This window comes from Rousettus aegyptiacus, unplaced genomic scaffold, assembly GCF_014176215.1.
Source record: "Rousettus aegyptiacus isolate mRouAeg1 unplaced genomic scaffold, mRouAeg1.p scaffold_m13_p_11, whole genome shotgun sequence".
NCBI classification, from domain to species: domain Eukaryota; kingdom Metazoa; phylum Chordata; class Mammalia; order Chiroptera; family Pteropodidae; genus Rousettus; species Rousettus aegyptiacus.
In genome coordinates, this window is record NW_023416286.1 from 46,077,479 (window position 1) to 46,101,021 (window position 23,543).

The 23,543-nt window shown below is 41.5% G+C and overlaps 1 protein-coding gene and 1 pseudogene across 6 annotated transcripts in view; one reads left to right on the plus strand and one right to left on the minus strand.

Moving 5' to 3' along the window:
* CSGALNACT1 (chondroitin sulfate N-acetylgalactosaminyltransferase 1) overlaps positions 1-23,543 on the plus strand; it is a 272,752-nt gene that overhangs the window by 218,231 nt on the left and 30,978 nt on the right. For all 6 annotated transcript variants that reach the window (XM_036228761.1, XM_036228764.1, XM_036228765.1 and 3 more), the window contains one exon: positions 18,405-18,621. In XM_036228761.1, the coding sequence (XP_036084654.1) occupies positions 18,405-18,621 (217 nt within the window). The remainder of the gene's footprint in view (positions 1-18,404; positions 18,622-23,543) is intronic.
* On the minus strand, positions 418-1,318 carry LOC107501340 (annotated as a pseudogene).

The following is a 23,543-nucleotide window of genomic DNA, read 5'->3' on the forward strand; positions in this document are numbered from 1 at the left end:
GTGTTAGTGTTGTGGCTTCTCCCCTATTGGGGTTTATGGGCAGCCGAGTCTTTCAAAGCATGACCAATATTCTTATCTGAAATTTTATCCATTATTCTTATCGACTTTCCATTCATCCTGTTCATTGCTACTAGATTCTTGTTTCTCTGGCTCAGGGCTCATTGGCTTCGCACTTTGCACTTGGTGAAGACTCCGCTCGGTGTGGACATGAGCACCCTCCACAGTGGGCTGTGTCTGAGACGTTCTTGCCATGGAGACAGGGCACGTGGTGCTCCTTGGATCTGGCATTGGTTTGACTAAGCAAGAGCAGCAGTGAAAGGAACTCATCCTTTTCATTTCGGGACACCACAGCTACTACTGGGAGGTGAACTTTTGATCTCTTTTCCGTGTTGGTTGTCTTATGTGAAATCGTTTGTCTTTTTTTTTTTTTTTTTTTTTAACAGATCAGGCATTTAATTAGGTTCTTCATCATAAACTCAGAACACTAGTTCGTGAGGATAAACGCCATTTGTGAGAGCAAATGGAGCTGAGGGACGGCTTCGATTTTGGGGAGAATCTGCGACACTGTAGTTTTCTGATCAACCTTGCGCTGCTCTGTGATCTCATATTTCTCGTTCTCTGTATTGAAGATCCCTGGTGTCTGGGCTTGCGCAGCTTCTTATTCTTGAAGTAAGCATCAGTAAGATGTTCGGTGGGATTTTCACACCACTGACGTCAATTTTGGTGGAGGTGGTGATGACAGATTTCTGGTGTGTTCTATGCAGAGGAACTCGATTGAAGGACACAGGTCTGGTCACGAGCGGCAAACCACTGCTCGGCTGCTTCAGGAAAACCACCCTCTCACCTCTGTGAGGCCCAGTGAGGATGATCAGAATGGTTCCGAGGGTGACGCTAGCCCAAAGTTTTCTTGAATGCTGACTGAAGGGTTTCTTGCCATGGCTCAACAGCTTTCGATGCGCATCTTCAGTAGGATAACATCTAGACATTTTGCGAAGTTTAACCACTCAGGTGCCACATTCTTGTCTCCTCCAGCTGGTTTTGTGACAATAGCCAGAACTTTCTCCTTCTTTTTCTTTTCCATCTTGGATTTAGCTGCTGAATACTTCCTCTTGTACATGGCCTTTCTGGAATACATGGCCGATTGGGAATACCTGCCACTTCCTCTGACCAGGACAGGGTTCCGGCTGTAGTAGGGTTTCCCCTTCTTAGGCGTCTTGGCCTTGGGGTTACCCTTCTTAACCTTGCCTCTGGCGTCAGCCTTCTTGGCGTCAGGCTTCTTCTCCTTAGTGTCCAGCTTGTCAGCTTTTTCACCCGTCATCGTGCAAGATGGGAAAGAGCAAATTGTTTGTCTTTTTAAAGCATGACTGTGTTTTAGGACCTACTTGATTTTATAGTGTTTTTTCTTTTTTAAATGTTAACATGATAGATGAGTCTCTGAGGCAGAACATGAGTAAGTGTTAAGGCACAAGCTCTTAGGAATAAAATGTAAGCTCTTTAGAGTTGTCAGCTTGTGAAAAAAATTGAAGTAATTCTTCAGAAGAGAAGTATCCAATAAAAGTGTGAGTTAGCATTTGAATGTAGGTTACCTTTCTTTCCCCAAAATGATGGTTAAAGAATTTCTCTTTGCCTGGCTTCCTAGGAGGACATGGAGTAAATCCTGAGACCCATTAATACAGGCATTAAATAGTAGATAGCACTTTTAGTTCCCATTCATTCGGTGGCATTATTGAGCACCCCCTAAGTGCCAGGCACTGCCCCAGGCATTGGGGATCCAGAAGTAAAAGCCCAGACACAAAGCCCAGCTCATGAAGTATATATTCTAGCTAGAGAAGAGGATAAACAGAAACTGAAATAAGCAAATTATGTAGTATGAGAAAAGGGGGAAAAAATAAAGGAGTTTAAGGGGAGTGGGGGGTGCTGGGGAGATTACTACAGTCTTAAATAAGACAGACTAGACCTTGTTGAGAAGATGACAATCAACAGAAACTCGAAGGCGAGGGAGCAAGTCACTCATGCATCTGGAGGAAGAGGGTTCCAGAGAGAAGGAGCAGCTGGCGCACTGGCTGTGGCATGCTGGGGGAGCAGGTGAGAGGCCAGCGTGCGGGGGCAGAGTGGGCAAGAGAGAGGAGAGCAGGGGCTCAAGTCAGAGAGCGGAGGGCCCTTCCTGTGGACCATTATGGGGACTTTGGCTTTTACCCACAGTGAGTGGAGAAGCCCCTGGGTGGTGTTAAGTAGAAGGGTAACAGGATCTGACTCGCATTTTAAAAGGATTATTTTGGCTGCCATGTTGAGAGTAGACTGTGGGGAGATAGGGTAAAAACGAGGAGATCATTAGGCGGCTGTCGCAGAAACCAGACAGCAGATAGTGGCTTGGATCAGGATGGTGAGAGGGGTGGTTAGCAGCAGTTGGACTCAGGGCACATTTTGAGGGTAGAACCAGCATGATTTGCTAATAGATGGATGAGAGAAAGAGAGGAGTTAGAAGTGACTCTGGGGACTTTAGCCTGAGTAACTAGAAGGGTACATTGCTGTTGACAGAGACAGGAAGAGTCTGGGGAGGGAGGGAAGGAAGAGAGGGAGAGAGAGAGGGAGAATGAGAGAGGGAGGGAAGGAGAGAAGGAGAGAGAGAGTGTGTGTGTGTTAGTGGAAGAACAGGAGTGTGTTTTCCAAGTTGCTAATGTCTTTCAGATGCATGAAGCTTGAATTTCTGAGAGAATTATAAGAAAGATATTCTGATAATAGATTTTTTAACACACATAATTTGTTCTTGACGGTAGACCCCCTATATAACTGATAGTGGGAATCATTGGTTGCTGGGTTGGTGAGAATATTTTTAGTGGCGTAGCAGGGCAGATTCAAGATTGTAGTGGGTCGAGGAAAGGAAGGAGAGGAAGCAGAGTCCTTGGGTATAGACAACATGATCTAGAACTGCTCTGTCCAGCGTGGTAGTCACTCACTATTTAAAATTAAAATGAACTAAAATGATGTAACATAAATTCTGTTCCTCACTTTCACTAGCCACATTTTCAGGTCCCAGGAGCCATTTGGGAACACAGATTGAGAATATTTCCATCATGGCAGAAAATTGTATTTGACAGTGCTGATCTACATGCTTAGCAGTGAAGGAGAGGAAAAAAATAGAGTGGTAGCTATCCTGAGATTTGTGTGTGTGTATTCAGGGGTAGCCGTGTGTGTGTGTGTGTGTGTGTGTGTGTGTGTGTGTGTGTGTGTATTTAATGAGAGATACATAAGACATACAGGAAGGAGCTCCTGTGTGAATGCATGTGTTTGCCTCTGTCTGACCAGGTAGCTGTAGTGCATAGAGAAGATCCCCACCACTCTTGCCAGCATTTTGATAACCTTAAAAATTATTTTGAATACTTCAAGTTGTGTTAAAAATACTTTACTCAGGAAGAGAAAATATTGTTTTGTCCCTGAGAAAATATCATTTATCTCCATAGTTTTTAGCTTTGCACATAAAAAGTGGGTGGATACATGTTTGTTGATTTAGACTCTGAATTGCTATTGGAGCATCACTGGACTAGTGATGCAATACACGCACGATCACCTGTGCTGAGCACTTCCTGTGCTCCAGCTACTATGCCATGTGTTGAGGATATAGAAATGAATTTTTACTATGGAATGCATTTGCTTCTCCAGTTTTGTACTCTCTCCCCCTAGGTGGTCCTAAAGTCCACTTGGGTATTGTCCTGTGCTGTGATTTGGGGGTCAAAGGGAGCTTGGGTAGCCTTGCTAAAGTCCTCGGCAGGGTAGTTAGCTAGAGACCTGTGAAGTTATATCCCCGACTGCATTGCAACTCCTGAGGTCACGCCTGTCCACATGTGTTTATTGAGGTCCTGCTAAGTGCCTACCTATTTTTTAGCTACTGGGATGTAGCAAAGATTTAAAAATAAGATAAAATCCCTACTCTAGTTGGGAAAATGAAACATAAATGCAAGAAGATAAAAGCAGGACAGTGAGTAGAAAGGTGCCAACTGGGAGTGTGGGGTGGACTGTGAGGGCACAGAGGGATCCAGCGGCCTGGAGTAGTGGTCAACAAGGCCACGCAGGAGAAAGATACGACTATAGAGAGTAATTGTAATTTTATCAGCCTCTCATGAGAATCTATTGCATTCTAAGGCGAGTGTCTGATCAATGATAGCCTTTAAAACTTGGAACAAGAATTTTAACTTGATATTTCCAGCAGTAGGGAATATTTTAGGTGCTTGTGCAGAGAGGTGATCTGATACAGGGGAACTAGCATCCCTCACGAGCACGTGAGGCCGGAGCGTGGTGAGCAGGGGTGGATGCATTGATCCTGCCTGCGCCTGACGCTGTGTGAAAACTTCGGTGTCGCTACTTAAGAAGAATTAAGATCTCTCTCTCCTTTCTCCCCCCAGTGCTGTCAGTGTTGCTCCTAATCTCCCAGATAACTCACTGCTGGGGTGAGCTTGCTGGGGATGAGAAATGAGAAAAGAAATGAGCCCCTTTTTATAGATACACATTTTACTCTTCAGCTCTAGACAGTCCAACTCATCAGATTATTCAGAGAATTAGAGATTCCCAGTGATGCTTCAGCATCTGCGCACTTTGTTGGGTTTGTATAAAATACACTACTTGATTCCTAATTGGGATTTAAGGAGGAGGCAACTGAAATATGCATTGATGTAGTTATATATAATTCAAACTGAAAATAAGCCTTCCTGCCACGGTGAGAATTTTTCCATTAGGCTCTGCTACAAAGAGGTATCTGTCATCCCATTGTTTATATTACTTCTGGTTCTTTAAGAATCTCAGCGTGTAGGGAGAAGTTCTTTCCTGAAGATAGGCATTTAGTGTGATTCACGGACAGGCATCTTTGAAAACTAAGTCAAGAAATGTGGCTCTCCCTCAGGTCCTTGATAAATTTCACAGCTTCTGAGGGTACTTAATGAGAAATACTAACTGTTCATATTTTCTATATCTGTATCTGCACAAATGTCTCTTAATTCTGGATATCTGCCTGGTTAGTACAGCACTTCTTACACCTTTTAAACTGTGTTCCTTTTGTGTGGCAACAGATTTCTTCTTAAGCCTCCACATCTACAGTTTAGATGTTACAAGCATATGAAGGAGAATAAGATATAATTGATGAAGCATGAAGTATTCAGATTTTATATGTGAAAATCATGGAAGAAAAAGAAGAAGAAATCAGCTATATGAAATTATTAACATCGATAAAATCAACGGCCAGTCTGCAGGACACTTGGGCCACTGGCCCACAAATGATACTTTGAGAACTCTGGTTCTCACCACGGATTGAGTCCTCCAGTTCTCTGGGACCTTTCTCCATGGCATACCTGGAGAAGAGACTCTCATACAAAGGAGGACAGAGTCTCAAGTCTTTTTCTTTGTATCTGTGGCCCCTGAAGTGTCTTATCACAGTGACAGCTGTGATGATCACCATCTTCATTGGAATGGACGAGGTCCCCGACCCAAAGGATGACCTTTACACAAGTCTTTCAGATGGGTTCCTATCACGAAGTATAATATTTTCTCATGTCTTTACCCAAGTCCATCTCTTCACATCATAACAACCCACATCTCATAACAACAGCCATTCACAAGACCATTTACCATTTGGGTTTTTCTCTTTGTATTCCACGTCTCTAACACCATCAAATAAGCTGTTTTCCAGGTGTTCATGATTTTCTTGTGCTCCCAGTATTTCTTCTCCATGTTCTTATAGAAACGTCCACCATCCAAACCCTAACCTAAAATGGATTTTATATACCAGGGAAAACCAAGGCTCACTAAGATTACTGTTACACACATGGCAAAGCTGCACAGTGTACATAAAGGTCATTTTAAGGAGAGTAACAAGCACAGAGGGCTGGAAGCTCTTCTGATTTTAATGTTGTGCGCTCCAGTTTCATTCGATTATTAGCACTGTCAGGGATAAAAACCTCTGTCACATTAGGCCTCTGCAACATTGACGCTCCTTTAGCGATGCAGTTTAGAGGAATGGAGCAGTTCAGTGTTGGAGAAAGGGGAGGCGTTATTTTTGCCATTACTTAACTTCTAGGATTGTTCTGAAGAGTATCAGTGACACTTAACTGCCTGTGAATGACTTCGCCTCTTTTTGGGAACCACTGGATTGTGGAAGCATTGAAATCATGTTCCTGAAAGCAATGTTTTCCAACCTTGGCTGCACATTACAATCTCTTGGAGGAGTCCAGGCTGCAATACAGACTAATGAAATCAGAATCTCTGGGGGTGGGGCCTGGGTGTCAGTATTTTTAAAGCTCCCCAGGTGGTTCCAATGTGCAGCCATGGCTGCGAATCACTGCTCTGAAAGAATCACAAGATCTAGAGCTAGGATACCTTAAAGCAATAGTTCTCACACCTTTGCCTGTTTCAGGGGGCTGGTCCCTAGAAATTGTGATACTCTTTGTGGAAGATGTAAGGGCAAATATATTTGCCCTTATTTAATGAGTATATAACTTTCTTTAGGGAGGAGGGTACTGAAATTTTTCTTCCCATAACCCCAAATATGCTAGCTAACACTTACTGAATGCCTAAAATACTTAGTGTATTAAGTGCTATATATGCACCTCATCCTAATAATAATCTTATGACATAGGTCTTTTATTACAGTCATTCTTATTTTATGAGTAAGGACACAGAGGCAAAGAAAAGTTCAGTCGCTTGCCCAAGATTACGCAGCTGGAAGTTGACCTCATGCACCCTGGCTCTAGATCCTGTGCTGTCTACTGACTCCCAGTCTACACAGAGGGAAAGTCAAACACTGATTCATTCAACAAATATTTACTGAGCGCCTATAATGCGCCAGGCACTGCTCTAGAATGTTCAAGCACACTTACTCATACTTTTATTGTTATAAATGTCTTAACAGACAACAGACCTGTGTATCGCTGTCAGAAAAATGTCTTAAAGTCCGTGGTTTTAAAATAATTATTCATGGCCAGATGCGCTAAAATATCAACTCTTCTATATCTCACAACCTTATACAGCAAGTTAACTATTTATTATTAAAAGTATGTTTTTAAAATTTTCTTTGAGAACCCCTCTTTGACCCATGGATTATTTAGAAGTATGTTGTTTAATTTTCAAGTATTTAGAGAGTTTCTTGTCTTTCTGTTTTTGGTTTCTACTTTGAATCACTCTCTATGGTTAAAATTCTTTTAAAATTGTTGGTTTGTTTTATATCCTAAAATATAATAGGTGCTTGTGTATTATGCTATTGTTGGATGGAACGTCCTATATGTCAGTTAGATTCTGTTGGTTGATTGTGTTGTTCACATCTTCTATATCCTTCTTGATTTTATGTCCTGACAAGGGGATTGAAGTCCTCAACTATGATCATGGAATTGTCTATTTCTTCTTTCAGGCTTATCAAATTTTGTTTTATTTAATTTTAGGCTCTGTCATTTGGTGCATAGACATTTAAGATCACGTGTCTTTCTGGTGGATTGATCCTTTTATCATTTTATGATGTATCTCTTTGTCTTTAGTAATTTTCTTTGTTCTACAATCTACTTTATACAGCCAATTCTTTTTTTTTTATTAATGTTTGCATGGCATAGCTTTCTCCATCCTATTTCTTTCAATGTACCTATGTCATTTGTTGAATTTGAAGTGAATTTTTTGTAAACAGCCTAAGTCGTGTTGTTATTTTTTAAAAATCCACTCTGAGAATCTCTTCCTTTTAACTGGTATAGTTTGACCATTTAGACTTGAGGTATTTATTGAAATATTAGAGTTTATGTCTCCTAAGTTAACTATTTATATAACCAGGGTACATTTTTATTTTAGTTTACCAAGAGATTAAATAAAAGCAACCATCACTGAGTACTTGACCAAGGGGTCTTTGTTTATTTTTGTGACCTTATGGCTAAAGTAAGAGTTTGATATCATCCACACGAAAAGTTTTCTGAGCTAAATTTATTGCAGCCATTCTCGAATTGAGTCTCAGATGCCCATTTGTCCATGTGTTTCGTGGACCCAGAACAATTTTCTGAAGAAAATTTTAGTCCCATCTGGGGAAATCCCTTTGTCCAGTTCCATGCAGAGGTTGGGTGGCCTTGTGTTCTGGCGCACGCTAGTGTGTCAGAAGAGGATTCCAGTGATGCTGCAAGCACAGTAACGGATAACAAATGTTTGTCTCTACTCTTAATGAGCAGCATAGCATATGTACGTATTTACATGCCATTTTCAGTTACTCATGTCCCAGTTACTATTGCTGGATATCAAATTGACCCAGAATTTAGAGGCTTGAGATCACCATTTTCATCTGCTGACAAGATTCTGTGGGTCAGGAGTTCAGGAAGGATAGTGAGGATGGCTTGTCTCTGTTCCAGCATATCTGGGGCTTTGTCTGGGAAGGCTAAAAGTCTAGAGATGACTTAACGGCTGGAGGCTAGAATCATCTGAATGCTCATTCACTCATGGATCTGGCAGCCGGGCTGTGATGATGTGAGGACCAGGACTGCTAGCTGGAGGACATACATGTGGCCTCTCTCTGGAGCGAATCTTCTTCACAGCATGACAAACCCGGGTAGTTGAACTTTCCTCCGTGGCAATCTGGGTTCCAGAAAAGCTGTTCCAGCAAGCAAAGAGGAACTGCATCACTTCACTGTCCTGCCTTAGGCAAAACACCCACAAGCCCACTCACATAAGGAGAAGGAACACAGACCCCGCCCCTAGATGGGAACATTGCCATATAATTTGGAGGGGTTGTGATTTACTTGATAAAAAATATTTAGGGAATACTATCTAAATAGAGTAAATATTACCTATTCTTATAATTCTCTAAGTTTAAAAAGAATTCCTTGTATTAAACTATCATCTGAAAACTGCATATCTAATAGACCACATTATTTTGATCTATAAAATTGTTTTCATGCTTTAGTAGTGCAGCATTAGTTTTATGATATGTTACTGGAGAGGCAGTGGCTTTCATCATCCTAAATTACAATTGTGTTTCTCATTTATTGTTATTTCATGGACACAGTAAGTCGTGTATTGTTTAATGCCTATTCTGTACAGTTGAGAAAACTGAGGCTTTGAGAATTGACTTTGTCCAAAGTAATAGAGCAAGTTAATGGTTGAATGGAGTTGAAATTCAGGTCTCTCTTCCTCCTGGGCCAGACCGTCTCTGTAAGAACTTGCCCTGGCTTTGTGACCTAAAGTGTCACTCTATGACTCGCTACCTCACAGGGGTTTAGCATGACCGAAACATAGCTTGGCGTTCTGAGCAGATTATTATATTAAAAAGATGTTCTTGTTGGTTTGACAAACCTTGTGAATGTGGTTTGAGAGACAGACATGAGTCAGGGTAATGTAAATACAGTTAGGCCGTGTGTCCTTTAGTTTGGTGATAAGTTGCTTAAGGAGTTGTGCAGGGATGAGCTTACCGGTTAACCAAAGACAATGGTGTGGGCACACATTCCTTGCTCTTTGATCTTTTAACTTCTGCTCACTGCTGCTGCTTATATCTTAAATCTTCTGCTTTTCCACAACATCCTGGATGCACTGTCCCACAGTGTTTTGAGAGGAAGTCTTGCAGCTGTTTGGAAACGTACCCTGATAATGGCCACGCTGACTTCCTTTCCTCGGATGTTTGTTCTGGAATCCCTGCAGAATTCTCCACTATCTTAGTCTCCCTGCTGCTGTCTAGCCTCTTAAACTCCAGTTAGTGCAGGTAGGCGTCTTTCTGTGTAACTTCTCACCGCTGGTTTCTTAACGTAAGGTTATGAAAAGAGATGGGGCTGCCGTTTCTTCATAGAAGCCCATCATCCTTGAAGAATAAGAATTCAGGGTGAAAAAGAGGTCTGTGTAGCTGGGGTCGTGAGCAGCACATCGTCCAGTCTGGTCAACAACGTGAGAGCGCTGAGGGAGAGAGAGCACAGAGGCCCGATTTCCAGGGCGGCCACTTCCTGGCCTGTTGATTTCCTGAAGAACCCCACTTTTTCATTAAACTTACGCATCCTCTGAAATCCATTTCTGTTATTACTTCTGACTTCGGTCTCTTCATTGTTTATTCTCACTTTGACCCGTTTCATGTCCTTTGACCTGTTTCATGTCCTTTGACCTGTTTCGTGTCCTTTGACCCTGCCCTTCCTAAGGCTTTGCTCCTCCCTCTTCTGGGCCCCCTTAGGTCTTCCTTCAGCCACTTTCTTCCCACCGCTCTGATTTCCTTGCCCTCCACAGCTGCTCTGCAGAGCCCCGTCCTAGACCAATGACTCACTGTATTTTATCCTTCCCCTGTTCTTCCCGCTGCTGGAGGAAAGTCGCTGTGAACGAACATGCTGATGTCAGTATGTATGTGCCCTAGCCCAGCTGTGCCCTTGCGCTGTTTTGTAACTCGTTTCCATGTCCTTATGCTGCTCTCTCTCCTATTCTCCACTGCCACCATCCCAGCCCTTTAGCCCTCTTTTTAAAGCCTGCACCCCACCCTGAATCCCTCACTCTCAGCGTTGCCTTTCTCCTGCTTCACTGAGAAATTATCAACGTTTATTGTCACACATACCTTTGGCTCCTTGACTCGAACCTGCATTATCCGTACCCCTCGTCTCCTCCTCCTGTTCTGTTGTGGGAAATCGGTGACCCTTCTCTGTCCAAGACCAGACCCTTTCTTGGATTGTAGAGTCCACTCGCCTCTCACTTTCTCATTCCCTTTGTGTATCCTCATTATCTATTTCTATTTGTTCCTTCCTCTCAGCATATGAAAGACTCGTTTCTTTTTCCTTTTTCCTTTTTTTTTTTTTTTTTTTTTAAGAAAACACTGTTAATTCTATAATTTCCTCTGGCTAGTACTCTAATGTGTTCATTTCCTCCTCAGCCAACCACTTTCCTTCCCTCCCTCCCACCCATCCTGTTGTGCAGCAGGTGTTCGCTAGGGCTGGAGACAAGAGTTCTGGTTTTCCTGGAGCTTACCTTCTGGTGGCAGAAACAGTAGTAAATATGTGGATAAGTAAGCACTGTTCCTGTTCACAGAACATGCTAAAGCAGGAAGGTGAAAGAGGTGGCAGAGTGACTGGAGTGCAAGGGACAGCTTCAGAGAGTGAGATTAGGGAAGGCCTCTTTGAGGCAGTAGCATTTGGGCTGAGACCTAAAAGGGAAGAAGGATAAGCCATGCCAGGACTTGGGCGGTGGACGGGAGGATGGAGGAAGCATTCCAGGCAGATGGGAAAGAACAGGCAAAGCAAAGGTCCTAAGACTGGAATGAATTTGACTTCAAGGACATGAAAAAAAGGTACTCACTCAACTCATTCCTGCCACTTCGTCTCTTATCATTTTTCAGATCTGGCTTCATACCTGTCGCTTCTCTGAAACCCTTATTGATAAGATCTCCAGCGATCTCCTGCTGGTCATCCAGTGGCCTGTTTTGTCATCATACTTAACCTTGATGTATCAGCTGCACTGTGGAGCAGCCCCTCCTTACCTGTGGGGGTGGCCTTCCTGCTGCTGTCTTCTGCCTTTCTCCTTACTTCTCTCATTGCCACAGACCTCACTGTCTCCTTTGCAAGTCCACGCACTCTGCTCCTGCAGGCTTGGGATATCCCAGATCTCCATCCTAGGCTCCCTCTTCTCATTCTACAGACTTTCTGGATGATCTAACCCACACCTGCAGCTTCACCTTATATGCGAGGGACCCTAACTCTTGTCTAAAAAAGGCCTATCTGCTGAGCCTCAGACTTCCTCTGGCAGCTCCTCAAATGAGCACATCCATAGCTTAACTAATAACCCTTTTCTTACCTGTAACTGGAATCACACTACCTTTATCTCTCTCACCTGCCATCTCATTTCAAACCAAGTTCTCTATAGTTCTTTCTACTTCTCATCATCTCTACTGCCTTTTTATTTCTTGCTGAATTTTTGTGGTTCTTTCCTCATTACCCTCTGATCACATCCATGTTATCCATCCATGCTCCCCACATCTGTGAGCTGATAGTGCTGAGATGATCTCCTCTCTCCCTTGTTGAAGACTTACTGCACTCACGCTCCCTTGAGCCCCAGGGCAGAGTTTGCACTGCAGGATGACCTAGTGGGCTGGCGCGGTGTACCCTTCCTGACTTTCCAGCTGCATCTCCCACCTCTTTCCCACACCTACCTTTTGCACCCCAGCTTTGCTGAACTGTCTCATAGTTTGCCAAACATCACAAGTTGTTTTTTGTTTGTTTTGTGTCCTCATGTTATCTTCCTGTAGCATGCCCTCTCCGATTTTGTAGTCCTGGCAAACACCCACTCTTAGCCTTTAGTTCTGCTGAAATATCTTCAAGATCCAACTGTCCAGACCCTCCAGCAGGTGGAGACTCCCTCCTTTCTCTTCCCTTACATCTTGTGCAGTTTCTCTTAGGTGCTTCTCCTATTATTTATGCTTGTTTTGTTTATCTATTCGCTTTCCTCTGTAGAATGTGAATTCTGAAGGCACAGTGAATTTTATCATGTTCATCTTTATATCTCTAATATAGAACCCAATCCATGGTAAATAATAGCCATAAGAAAAATCAATAAGGATAAAAATAACCACGTCAAGTGAATATGAATCATGTGAGGCTGGCGGGTCCCTGGTGAGGAGCCCAGCTCAGTGCTGCACTGAAATTGTAACACGCCTTCACTTCCTTATTGTCAAATACTGATAGCTTTCATAGAGTGAAAGGCAGATTGTAGTTTTGTGGGTGGGGTGGAGGAGGGGGAGGAATGGCTCTGAAAAGAAAGTCAATGGCTAGTACTTGTGATGAAGGGACACCTCTAAGTAAGTGGAGTTCTTGGAAATTTCTGATTAAGAAGCAAATGTTGATTTTGTGTGCCTGGATCTATGACGTGAATAAATATATAGCAAAAGCAATAAATAGAAATAAGAAAAGGTGATACATGCGTTGTTTCAGCGAGGACATCAGTCTGTGCAACCAGTTCTTGTCACATGAAAGAAAAGTTTTGTGAAAAGTTGAAAACAGCGATAGTCTTGAATCAGGACGAGTGCAGAAGCTGCTGTGAGTTAATGCACTTCGATTCAGGAAAACGGTGTGCACGGACGTTTCTACAGGCCAGCAGATGTGGCAAAGCTCTTAAGTGGTTACTTTTTATTGTTTTGTTTTTTATGGGGAGAAATTATTTATGTTATAGTATCTGAGCATTTAGGGGTTCATGGCAGTCTTAGGACATAACTTTCACAAATGTCAAACGTCTATTACTTTCTCTAAGAAAATAGAGCTGAGAACAGATGGCTCTGCAACGGTGTCTCATTTATCTCATGTGGTCTGGGAATGAGATATTCCATCTAAGCAGAACTTTCTGGGTAACTGGACCACTAAAATAGTAAAAAGTTACTATTTTGGAGTAAAATCTTTCTCAGAATTTCCCTGTTTCTCTTCTTGAACAGAGCGAGGAGAATGTGCTCTTGCAGGGTCAACAGAAGGAATAGTATGTTCTCTTACGGTGATGTCTTCAGAGGCGACCTATGTGGGCGAAGTGTTTTTTGTTATATTAAATGATCTCAGATATTTAAATTTATTTTTTTAAATAATGTTCTTCCTTCTTCGCTGCTGTCAGGAGGTGACCTGTCACTATGTACTACTGTCAGCATTTCTGCCTGTTATAGATTTTCTTTTCCTAATTACTTTTTGTCTTGTTAGAAATTTCTTTTTCATGAAAAAAAATCCCCCCTTTTGGAATTTACTAATTTAATGTGTTATGAATTCAGATGATTGTAATTTTAACAACTGTTACTATTATGTGTTGAAAGAAAGGCCCTAAGGGTGGATGTAAGGATTATCTGTGAGTAAATGAGCTAAGAACAGTGGTTTTTACTACAGACTTTCTATTGTGTGTTCTGACTTCCGTTTTTCTTGTTCCTACTTCTTTTCTAAGCCCTGAGTTATTCATGTTGCATATGAAAAGTGGCATTTAGGGAGTAAACCTTGGCACAGGAGTCTGTCTCAGTCAGTTGTTAATATGTTAATACGTTTGATGGACACAGGGAAATCACAACTTCTCTGGGTCTCAGTTTGCTCATCTGTAAATTGAGAAGGCTGGACAAGATGACCAATTGCCAAGGTCCTTTCATGTTCTCATGTGCCAAAAAAGTAGTTCAGCAAAGAAGAGTTAGAAAGCTCTAAGACCACAGTGACTGGAGGCGCTGAATGATCACTTTGGGTTAAGAGTGTCATGGAATCATCCCAGAGTGGGAGGGTCATATTTAAAAGGCGTGGAAGAGGAAAAAGTAGACTGGTGGGAAAGTGTGTCTTGAGGAAGGCCTTTTCAGAAAAGGGCAGTTATTGCAGCATACCATTTTAACTATTTTTAAGCATACGATTCTGTGGCATAAAGTACATTCACGTTGTTAGGGTGTCTAAACCACTACCCATTTCTAGAGCTTTTCATCACATCAAAAAGAAACTCTGTACCCATTAAACACTCAGTCCCCATTCCCTGCTCCTCCAGCCTGCTTTCCGTCTCTCTCTATGAATTTGTCTATTCTAAGTACCTCATCATATAAGTGGAATCCTTCAATATTTGTCCTTTTGTGACTGGCTTATTTCACTTGGCACATGTTTTCAAAATTCATTCATGTTATAGCATGTATCAAAATTTCATTCCTTTTTTAAGGGTGAGCTGAGTCATATGCCATTGTATGTATCTAACATGTTTTGTTTATGTATTTGGATGTTTTCCATATTTTGACTGTGGCGAATAATGCTGCTACGAACATGTGTGTACAAGTATCTGTTCGAGTCTCTGTTTTCATTTCTTTTGAGTATGTACCAAGAAGTGGAATTGGTACATCATGTAATAATTCTATGTTTAAGTGATTAAACCACTTTATATTCTCCACAACATTGCAAGAGGGTTCTGGTCTCTCCTGGAGGAAGAGTAGTTATACGTGCTCAGTGTAAATCAGCTTGACTGGAGCCCAATTTCACATGAGGCAGGGGCATCTACTATAATTAAGACAGCAGATTGGGGCCAGATTATGGAGGCTCTTAAAGGCTGGCCATGGTATTGGTACTTTATTGTATAGGCTTCAGGAAGCTGGTGAGGGATTCTGAGCTAGGGAGAAAGTAGGCTTATAGTGGTACTATAGGAAGGCTAAGAGTCAAAGTATATGTGTCGGATGATTGGGACATGGGTCAGCAGAAGGTTGCAGTTATCCAGCTGAGAGACCTAGGCTTCATTTCAGAAGGTAGGAAGTGCAGGAATGAAAGTGGAGACACTTCCGGGTTCAACAGCGCAGCATTAACCATAACCCAGGTACAGTCATTTTTACTGGGGGTAAGGATGTGAAGGTGAAGAGTGGTACCTCCTTGACCATTAGCATCATGACTTCTGAGGTCCTAAGTTGAGGACAGGATGTAGAGTGGCCACCTGCGTCTGGTTAGCTCCTTGTCTACTGAAGGAATACACATTTACAGCAGATCATGAAGCTGTATCTTGGACACTTGGAGGTGACCCCACCTAGTTCATCATCCTAAGGCCTGGACCCCTTGAGTAGGATAAGATGAATATTAGCATGCTTATACAGATAGCAGAAATACCAAACTCAAAGTAAGTATGGAGAGAAAGAAGGGAAAAGAGGGTGCCAGTTAGGGTGTCGAAACCAAAATTTAAGCTAGCTTCAAAGTTCCTATTTTGATCTTTGATTTGCACAGTGCATAAAAATGATACCATCCCATAAACTATGACAACGAAGCTGTTTTCGAGGTTGATTTGCTGGGCATTTGCCATCATGCATGCCAGTTACTGGCTGAAACCCATTCCTGCCTCAGAATGCTTCGGCCCCCCTTCCTCTCAGTTCCTTTGTGTTTCTACCACTAAAGAGTTACAGGGGGCCCAAGGGTCCCCATAGGTTGTCCTTTGTGTTACAGGCAGACAAAGTGATGTGTGCGGCAGGTAGAGGAGCGTGTGCCTGTGGGTGTGGTGAGCGGATGCCTGGGTGTGGATTTTAGTGGATACTAGATGCAAGAGAGTTTTAAATAACTTACTAAAATAGATAGAAATATAAAATCAGATTTCTAAGACATAATTAATTTAATTAGGCAGAGTATGGGGAAATATGCTAAAAAGTTGTTCAAGGCATCATCACCATGATACAGAAGACAATGAGAAAGCAGCTGAAATTGTGTTGTGCAAGACTATCTTGGGTGTATCAACCTTCTTGATAGTAAGGAGCGCCATGCCCGGAAACCACTCACAAAGGCTGCTACTTGTCCCAGCGGGCTGAGGACGCCTGCTCCACAAGGACAGCTGTGCTTACATGGTTATAGGAATCATTATTAATAAGAATTATTACTCTGGATTCCTTATAAATGGATGTCTATCTTGAGACAAGTTTGTGTATATTTCTACCTGTATCTTCAAATCTGTGAATTTAGATTTAAAAATTAATGATTCTTATCCTGATGCAGAGAAAGAAAATGACTCAGTTAAAAAAAAAAAAAAAAACAATCCCTAGCCCACGTACTTTTTTTTATCTGCATGTTAAACTGTCGACAGCCTTTTCCATGTTTATTGCTGTGTGGAGAGGGTCTGCTTGCTGACACCAAATAACAGAAGCTTGACAAGTCACAGCCACCAACCCCAGCAGGTTTGTTTCACGGGTGCAGATATGCTGTTACTGAATGCAACTCCTTTTTAAATCAAGCCAGCCTTATTTGGACCCTAGGAGTTGGTGGTTTATGCTGCTGCCGTAGACACATTAGAGGTGGGGAAGAGCCTGTTTCCTCAGTAAGTCCTGGTTGCCTGAAAGAATTAACAGACTTTGAAGGGAACCACTGCACATTTTCACAGAAGTCCTTTGAGCTTCCTAAGAAATGAACCTCCTTCTTTCTTCTGGGAATGACCCCTGTGGGGACTCTGAATTCTGTTCCAACCCAAGTGCAGTGAAACTTCTCTCAGAGAAACTTCTCTCAGCTTCCCTGACTTTGAGGGCTGTTGAGCAGTATGCCCTGTCACCCAAGGAAGCAAAGAAGGCTTCAGGAGAGGATTCAGTCCTTGTAAATCTGTGCTTCAAGTCCTTCAATCACTCATGCTCACTGGCAGCAGCTCGCACATTTTGAATCTCCAGGCGGGCCTGTGAGACAGCTATGAGAAATGACACCACGGAACTTCGCGGTGCCAAACTCCTCTTTGTGGCACCTGAAGGAGATCCAAACCTTGAACAGGATCAAAGAGCCTGTAAAACCGGGGCTGTAGGATGAAAAGCTCCTCTGAGGGAGCTTTACTTCCTGTACAAAAATAGACAAGGGAGAGTGAGGAGGAAAAAATAAGTGATTTGTGAGAGGTCTTGAAAACTGTGACTGACCATAGACAGTTATTTTCCCTGGAAATTTACTTTTGTAGCCGCTCAAAGACTGGGAGGTGTGTTCTAGCTAATGTGAGGATTAAGAGAAAGGAAGCATTATGGAATAGAAAGCATGGCAAATGAAAGATAAGAGACGAGGAAGCTTATCTAGTGATTTGTTGGCTTGTATTGTTTTTTTTTCTTACTGTAGAAAAACACCTACAATAGCCGTGATACAGGGAAGACAATGGAGCCCAGGTGCCCGGGGATTGTGTGCTCATTGGATAGAAAGGTTCTGTCGGGTCAGGGCCTCAGGAGGCGCACCCTAAGAGTTGACCAGAGATGCTTGGTCAATTCTTCAACCTGACAAGTGAGACTGTGTGGAATTTCAGCAACAGTCACATAGGGTGGAGCACACTTTGGGGGTGGTCCATAAATAGACCTCCCAACTAGTCTGGCTCTGAAGCACTGAGCGGTGCTGTTTCTCAGAGGTAGGAAGGGCAATATGAAATTAAGTAAGTTGTGTACCTGCTACTGTGCTGGGTACTTTCAGGTTTGTTTGTTCGCATCTGTTTATCTTCCTTATGTGTTTTCTGCTTTAATGCTTCCAGAAGCTTCCACAGGGCCACATGACCCTTGAGACTGGCCCTGAATAGACTACTATGGTCAGTTCATCTGAAATGGCTGTAATTTCTAAGAGAATTTTAAGATGCTTTTAAATTAAATGTAACAATTATAATATTTATTTAATCATATTGCAGAAAGTGCAGATAATAGAAAAGAAAAAATATATAATCCTACTTCATGTCACAGCCAATCTTATTTCGGCATATTTCCTTTCTTTAATGCCTCTAAATACAGTTTTATATCTAACATTACAAACTTTTTCTCATGTTTTTATGAAGTTTTCATAACTGTTATTTTTAAATTAATGGTATTTTGATTTCTTTTAGTATTTTTAAAGTGGGAGCATTGGCTTTTAATAATTATTATTAGACGTAGAGATTTAATCTTAATATATATTTTTAAAAAGGCGTTTTGCACGAGATTTCAGCTATTAAAATGCTCAGCAGGCAAGGTTAATTTTTAAAACTATCTTTTGTTGTGTTTCTGTGAATAGGGATCTACCGCACAGAAAAGGATAAAGGCACTTTGTATGAGCTCACGTTCAAAGGGGACCACAAGCACGAATTCAGACGACTTGTCTTGTTTCGACCGTTTGGCCCTATCATGAAAGTAAAAAAAGAAAAGCTCAACATGGCCAACACGCTAATCAACGTTATCGTGCCCCTGGCGAAGAGGGTGGACAAGTTCCGACAGTTCATGCAGAATTTCAGGTTTGTTTGTTCGCATCTGTTTATCTTCCTTACTGTGGTGTGTGCTAAACGCTGATATCATTTCCCGTCATCTCCCTCATTTCCCTTGCCAAGTACAAAGGCCCCTTTCTCTCCTTGTTCAGCTCCGTTTTCTTCATATAAAGTTTATCATTTGTGTTTGCCTTCCCCTAAAGCACTTAAGAAACTGCCAGATAAGCAGATTTACCTTCAGGAGTGAAAAGTAGGAAGGACTGGATTTTCATCAGAATCTGCAAAGATGGCCTCATTTCTGCTGTGTTCAGTTTTAATTGCACCTGGGCTCAGGTTTGGGGACAGCGGAGGCCGTGGTGTTTCATCAGTGGAGCGGGCCCTCTCCCAGACTCTCACAGGCCGTGGACTTGAGCTAGAGGATGTGTTCACTCAGCTGCAGACTGGCTTCATTTGCTGTCCTGCTCTAGCAATGGCTGGAATGGGTTGAATCAGAATCTATCTTTTTTTATTTTAATCTATGTCTCCTCAGAGATTAAATTTGGAATTATGCTAAGAAGTTTCCAAGCACTCATTTTCGTAGCCACTCAAGAAGACTAAGTGGGGTTTTATTTTTAGATGCAGTAATGTAGTTTTTGCATGTATATATTTAAGTTCTTGTGCAGTGTTGTATCTTATAAGCTATATGGCTCACATTCACTTACTGGTTGAAGTTAATCAGCTAATTTACCTAGACAGCTTATATTAAAGATGGAAAGTCAGATGTGTCTAATTATAAATCTTGGAAGATCAAACTTATTTTTAATCTTTTATTATTAAATTCATATTATTAAAAGTCAGTATACTCACTAGTTGATACTTCTCAAACTTCTGCGTAATGAATGTACTTTTTAAAAAATTTTTACCTTTGAAGAGTAACACTTTTTTGATTACATTTTGAGGTCAGAATTCAGTAGTTTTAGAATAGACCTTTGGTGGTCATTTGGTCTAATCCTCCCTTAGTTTAGAATCCCTCAGTAGTATTCTTGACATACAGTTTTCTATGCAGTGTGTGTATGCGTGTGTGTGTACATGTACCAAATGACTGCCGACTTCACAAGGTAGGCTGCCTCTATGCTGACCATCTCTGGATATAAAGCTCGCTTTTATTAGGACCTGAAGTCTGCCTCTCTGTAATTTCTACCCAGTGGATCTAGTTCTAGCCTCTGAAGAAATGACTGAACAAATCCATCTCCTCTTAAACATCATGGCCTTTCAAATATGTGAAGAAAACTATCACAACTACCTTTGTCTTTTCTGTTCCAGGTTCAGGAGTTTTGCCTTTCGTGGTGATATCATGCAGATTTGGGTGGACCGATATTTTCATTTGTTCCCAGTTTGGAGAATACCCCTGTGGGTATGATCACTTGACTGTCAGCCATGTTGTTCTGGCTCCAGTACTGAAGTGTCTATGTCACTTTGGCTTCTTTCGGCTTTCCTTTGGTGTTTCTCTGTTCTCTTTGGAGGGGCAGAGTACTGCTGGGTGATTGAGCATTACCTCCTGAGAAGGATGGAACTTATGGTTGGCTCTAGGCGTTAACTGAAATCATTACTTCTGGTGGCTGGTGAGCCCATTTCTAGGACTAGTTTATAGTAAGTTCCTTTGGCTAAAAAAGCTGCCTAGAGCTTGGCAGATTAAGGGCTCCGAGATTTGCTTCGGCACGTAGCTGGGCTTGGTGACGTAGTACTGATGCTAAAGAAATGTCTGTCTGGTGAGGGGCCAAGGCCTCTGAGTAGGACCCCGGGGCCTGGAGTAGCGAGATTCTCTTTGGTATACATGACCGGCTACTGCCTCAGTGTCATGCGGATTGCAAATAATTAACAGGAATAAGTCAGAAGGGAAAATTTTGTTGAAAAAAAAAATTAATAGCTTACAGGTCTCCAAAATCAAGATAATAAAATAAAATGTAATTCCAGCTAATGTTTTAACAATGAACAGAAATCCTAGGGCCTTTTCTCTTGACTTTCACTCCAGGGATTGTCACATGTGGGGAGGAAAGAGTGATTGGGAAGATTTGTTAACATGGGTGGGATATTTGGAGGGCCTGTGTGTACCACTTGACCAAACATGAGTCTAAGAAGATGACTTGGAGATGCAATACCTGCCTTCATGGAGAATAGAATCACGTGTCCCCTGTCCCTTGAGTTTATTTCTACAAGGGACAGTAGGACACAAGAAAGGCTTCCCAAGACAGAAGATGTTTGAGCAGAAGACTGGGTGAGGAGTTTGCTCTGTAGTCCAGAGGTCTCTGAAGAAATGAAATGAGAGGGGTACTCAAGCCTGAGAGTATTTAATTCTATACCAAAACTCAGTAAAAGTGGCATTTCAAATCGGCCAGCAGAGAATGGATTGTTCAGTGCATGGCTTTAGCACAATGAACCAAACATAGCAGGAAAAAATTAATTCTTATTTCACACCGAAGCCCAAAGTAAATTCTTCAGTCGATTAAATATTTAAATGCAATTAATATGACTATAAAAAGTATTGGGAGCAAACATAGGGGCTATTTATTAAATGTTAGATGTCGTCCCTGTGACGTTCCTTCCATCCCACGACTGGAAACACCGACTGTGGTAAGCAGTGGACATGGCCCCATGAGTGGTTTTTATTTCCTTCTTTCATGTTCTCTGTTATGTACATTTTTATGTAGTTAACATATATTTTATGCTTTGTTTAAAAATTCAATGAAAGGTTTTTTTGGCTCTTATAATTTAAGCATGACTTTTTAGTTTGTAAAAGTGATACATGGCTATTATAAGATGTTTGAACAATGCAGAATGCAACAAGGAATAAATTATTTAAAAAATTCGCTCTTGACCCCACCTCCAAAATTAACCATTTTGAACATTAATTGGACACCATTCTAGGTATCTTTCTTTGTATATATGAAGATAGAAGAATAACTTGCTAGCTGGGAATAATTTAATACAACATGAGATATACTATATACTCTATTTTTAATAAAAGAATTAAATTTTACCTTACTTGGGTTTGTGGAAGAGAATCTGAAGTATAACAGAAGAAATTGCTCATCTTTAAGAAAATGCTTCAGTACTATGAGAGATATCACTTCCCAAGAAATCCCTCTAAAGTTAAAAAAGTGATTTTGCAAAACAAGATTGGAATTATTATGTATTTTTGCTACATATTTTAATTTTAGATTGGATCGATTGAAAAATTACAATAAGAAAAGGAAATTGGCAATTATACTTTCTCCCTCTCTTGTGTCTCATTTTCCAATATCTTTAGTTACGTGTTATTTTTACCTTGTCAGAGTTTGCAGCCTTTACATTCTGTTTTGTGATCACAGTTCCTGTATTGAAGTGGACTTAGTGTGTTCATTAGCGGTCCTCTAACAGTAGCTTCCTTATTCCTAAGGTCTTGGTTGGCTAGACAATTTTCCAAGAAGGGTCTTAAGTGCTTGAGAATAAAATGTCCACTTACTATTTTTATAGTTTCAGTATGACTTTGTTGGACTGAATGTTCTCGGGGGACACGCTTTCTGTAGGACTCTACAGAGATTCTTCTTGCATCTGGTAACGCCGTGGAGAAGTGTTAGGACAGCTTGGTTTTGTCCCTCCCAAAAATGACTCGCCTTTGTCTAATGCCCAAAGAATTCCTTCTTTAGTCTTGAATCATAATAACTTAATCGGGATACGTCTCGTCTCAGTGTCTGTTGTTCTCGCTCACATTCTCCTGCACTTGTTTCCTTTTGTGGATTATTTCATTTATGGAACTTTCTGGGAGGTTTCGATTTTGGGTACTTCTGCTTTGTTGGATTCTTTGCTTCGCAGACACAATCGTATAGTCTCAGGTCTTCTCCATTTATTAGCTTCGCTCTATCTTTTAATGCCTTTGTCTTTTACCTGCTTTCACATAACCCTTTCCTTTACATGAGGAATTCGATTTTCAGATATATCTATTCTGTGCCTTGCTATTTTTAATTTATGACTTCTGTTTGTTTTATCAATATGTTTTCTGAGCACAGAATATACCTGTTAACCTTAATCTGTTGTTTTTGTCACTTCCTCTTTGAACTTTTTTTAATCGAATTTACATTTTTGTTAAGAAAGTATGAAATACCGTAAAATATTTTCTTCTGTTTTAGTTATATATTTTTTCAGACTAGGTTTTTCATTGGCTTTTTGAACACTATTGCTTTCTTCTTTAATTTTGTTGTTGTTATTGAAATGTGGTAGCTCCGATGCTTATCTTTATCATTCTTCTGCATGGCGCGTGGAGGGCCACCCAGACTTTCTGTTTGCTCTGAAGTAGGGATGGATTCTCTTTGGCTACCTTCACGTCTTGACTGAGAACTGTTTGTGTCCCGTTCCTACCTAGAATCTGAAGACAAGGTATTTGTTGTTCTAGTCACTTCATTTGTATTCTGAAAGAGAGGTAAAGGAGAGGAAGAATGCAGCTGAGGCTCTCTTCAGCCTTCGTTGGAGGTTTCCAGTTTCTGTGACTCTTCTGAGCCCTAGGATGTATATGTGAGTTGTATCAGGCTCACTCTACCTAGTTGTGGATGGGTCTTTTCCCTGAGGGGTAGGTTTTTGGCCCTCAGAATGGGCCCTTGGGTAAAGACTGAGGCCTGAAATATAGAATCAGCCCCATTTATTTAGTTCTCTTATCTCATTTACCTGTTGTCTTCAGCAGCTCTTCCCAAAACTCCCATAAGTGGAAAAGAGGAAAAAAGATTTTGGCCTTTTATTTAACTCTGTGTGTGTATGTGTGTGCGCGCGCGTGCATGCGTGCGTGTGTGTCAGAGAGAGAGAGAGAGACAGAGACATATATGAGATACTTCATTTGACTGTCAGTATCCCTCATCCCTTCTCCTCTCCCTGCTCTTATGAAGGAGTTTGACTAAATGTGATGGTCTTTTGTCCTTTAGTTCTGCCAAGTCCACCTTTTTTCC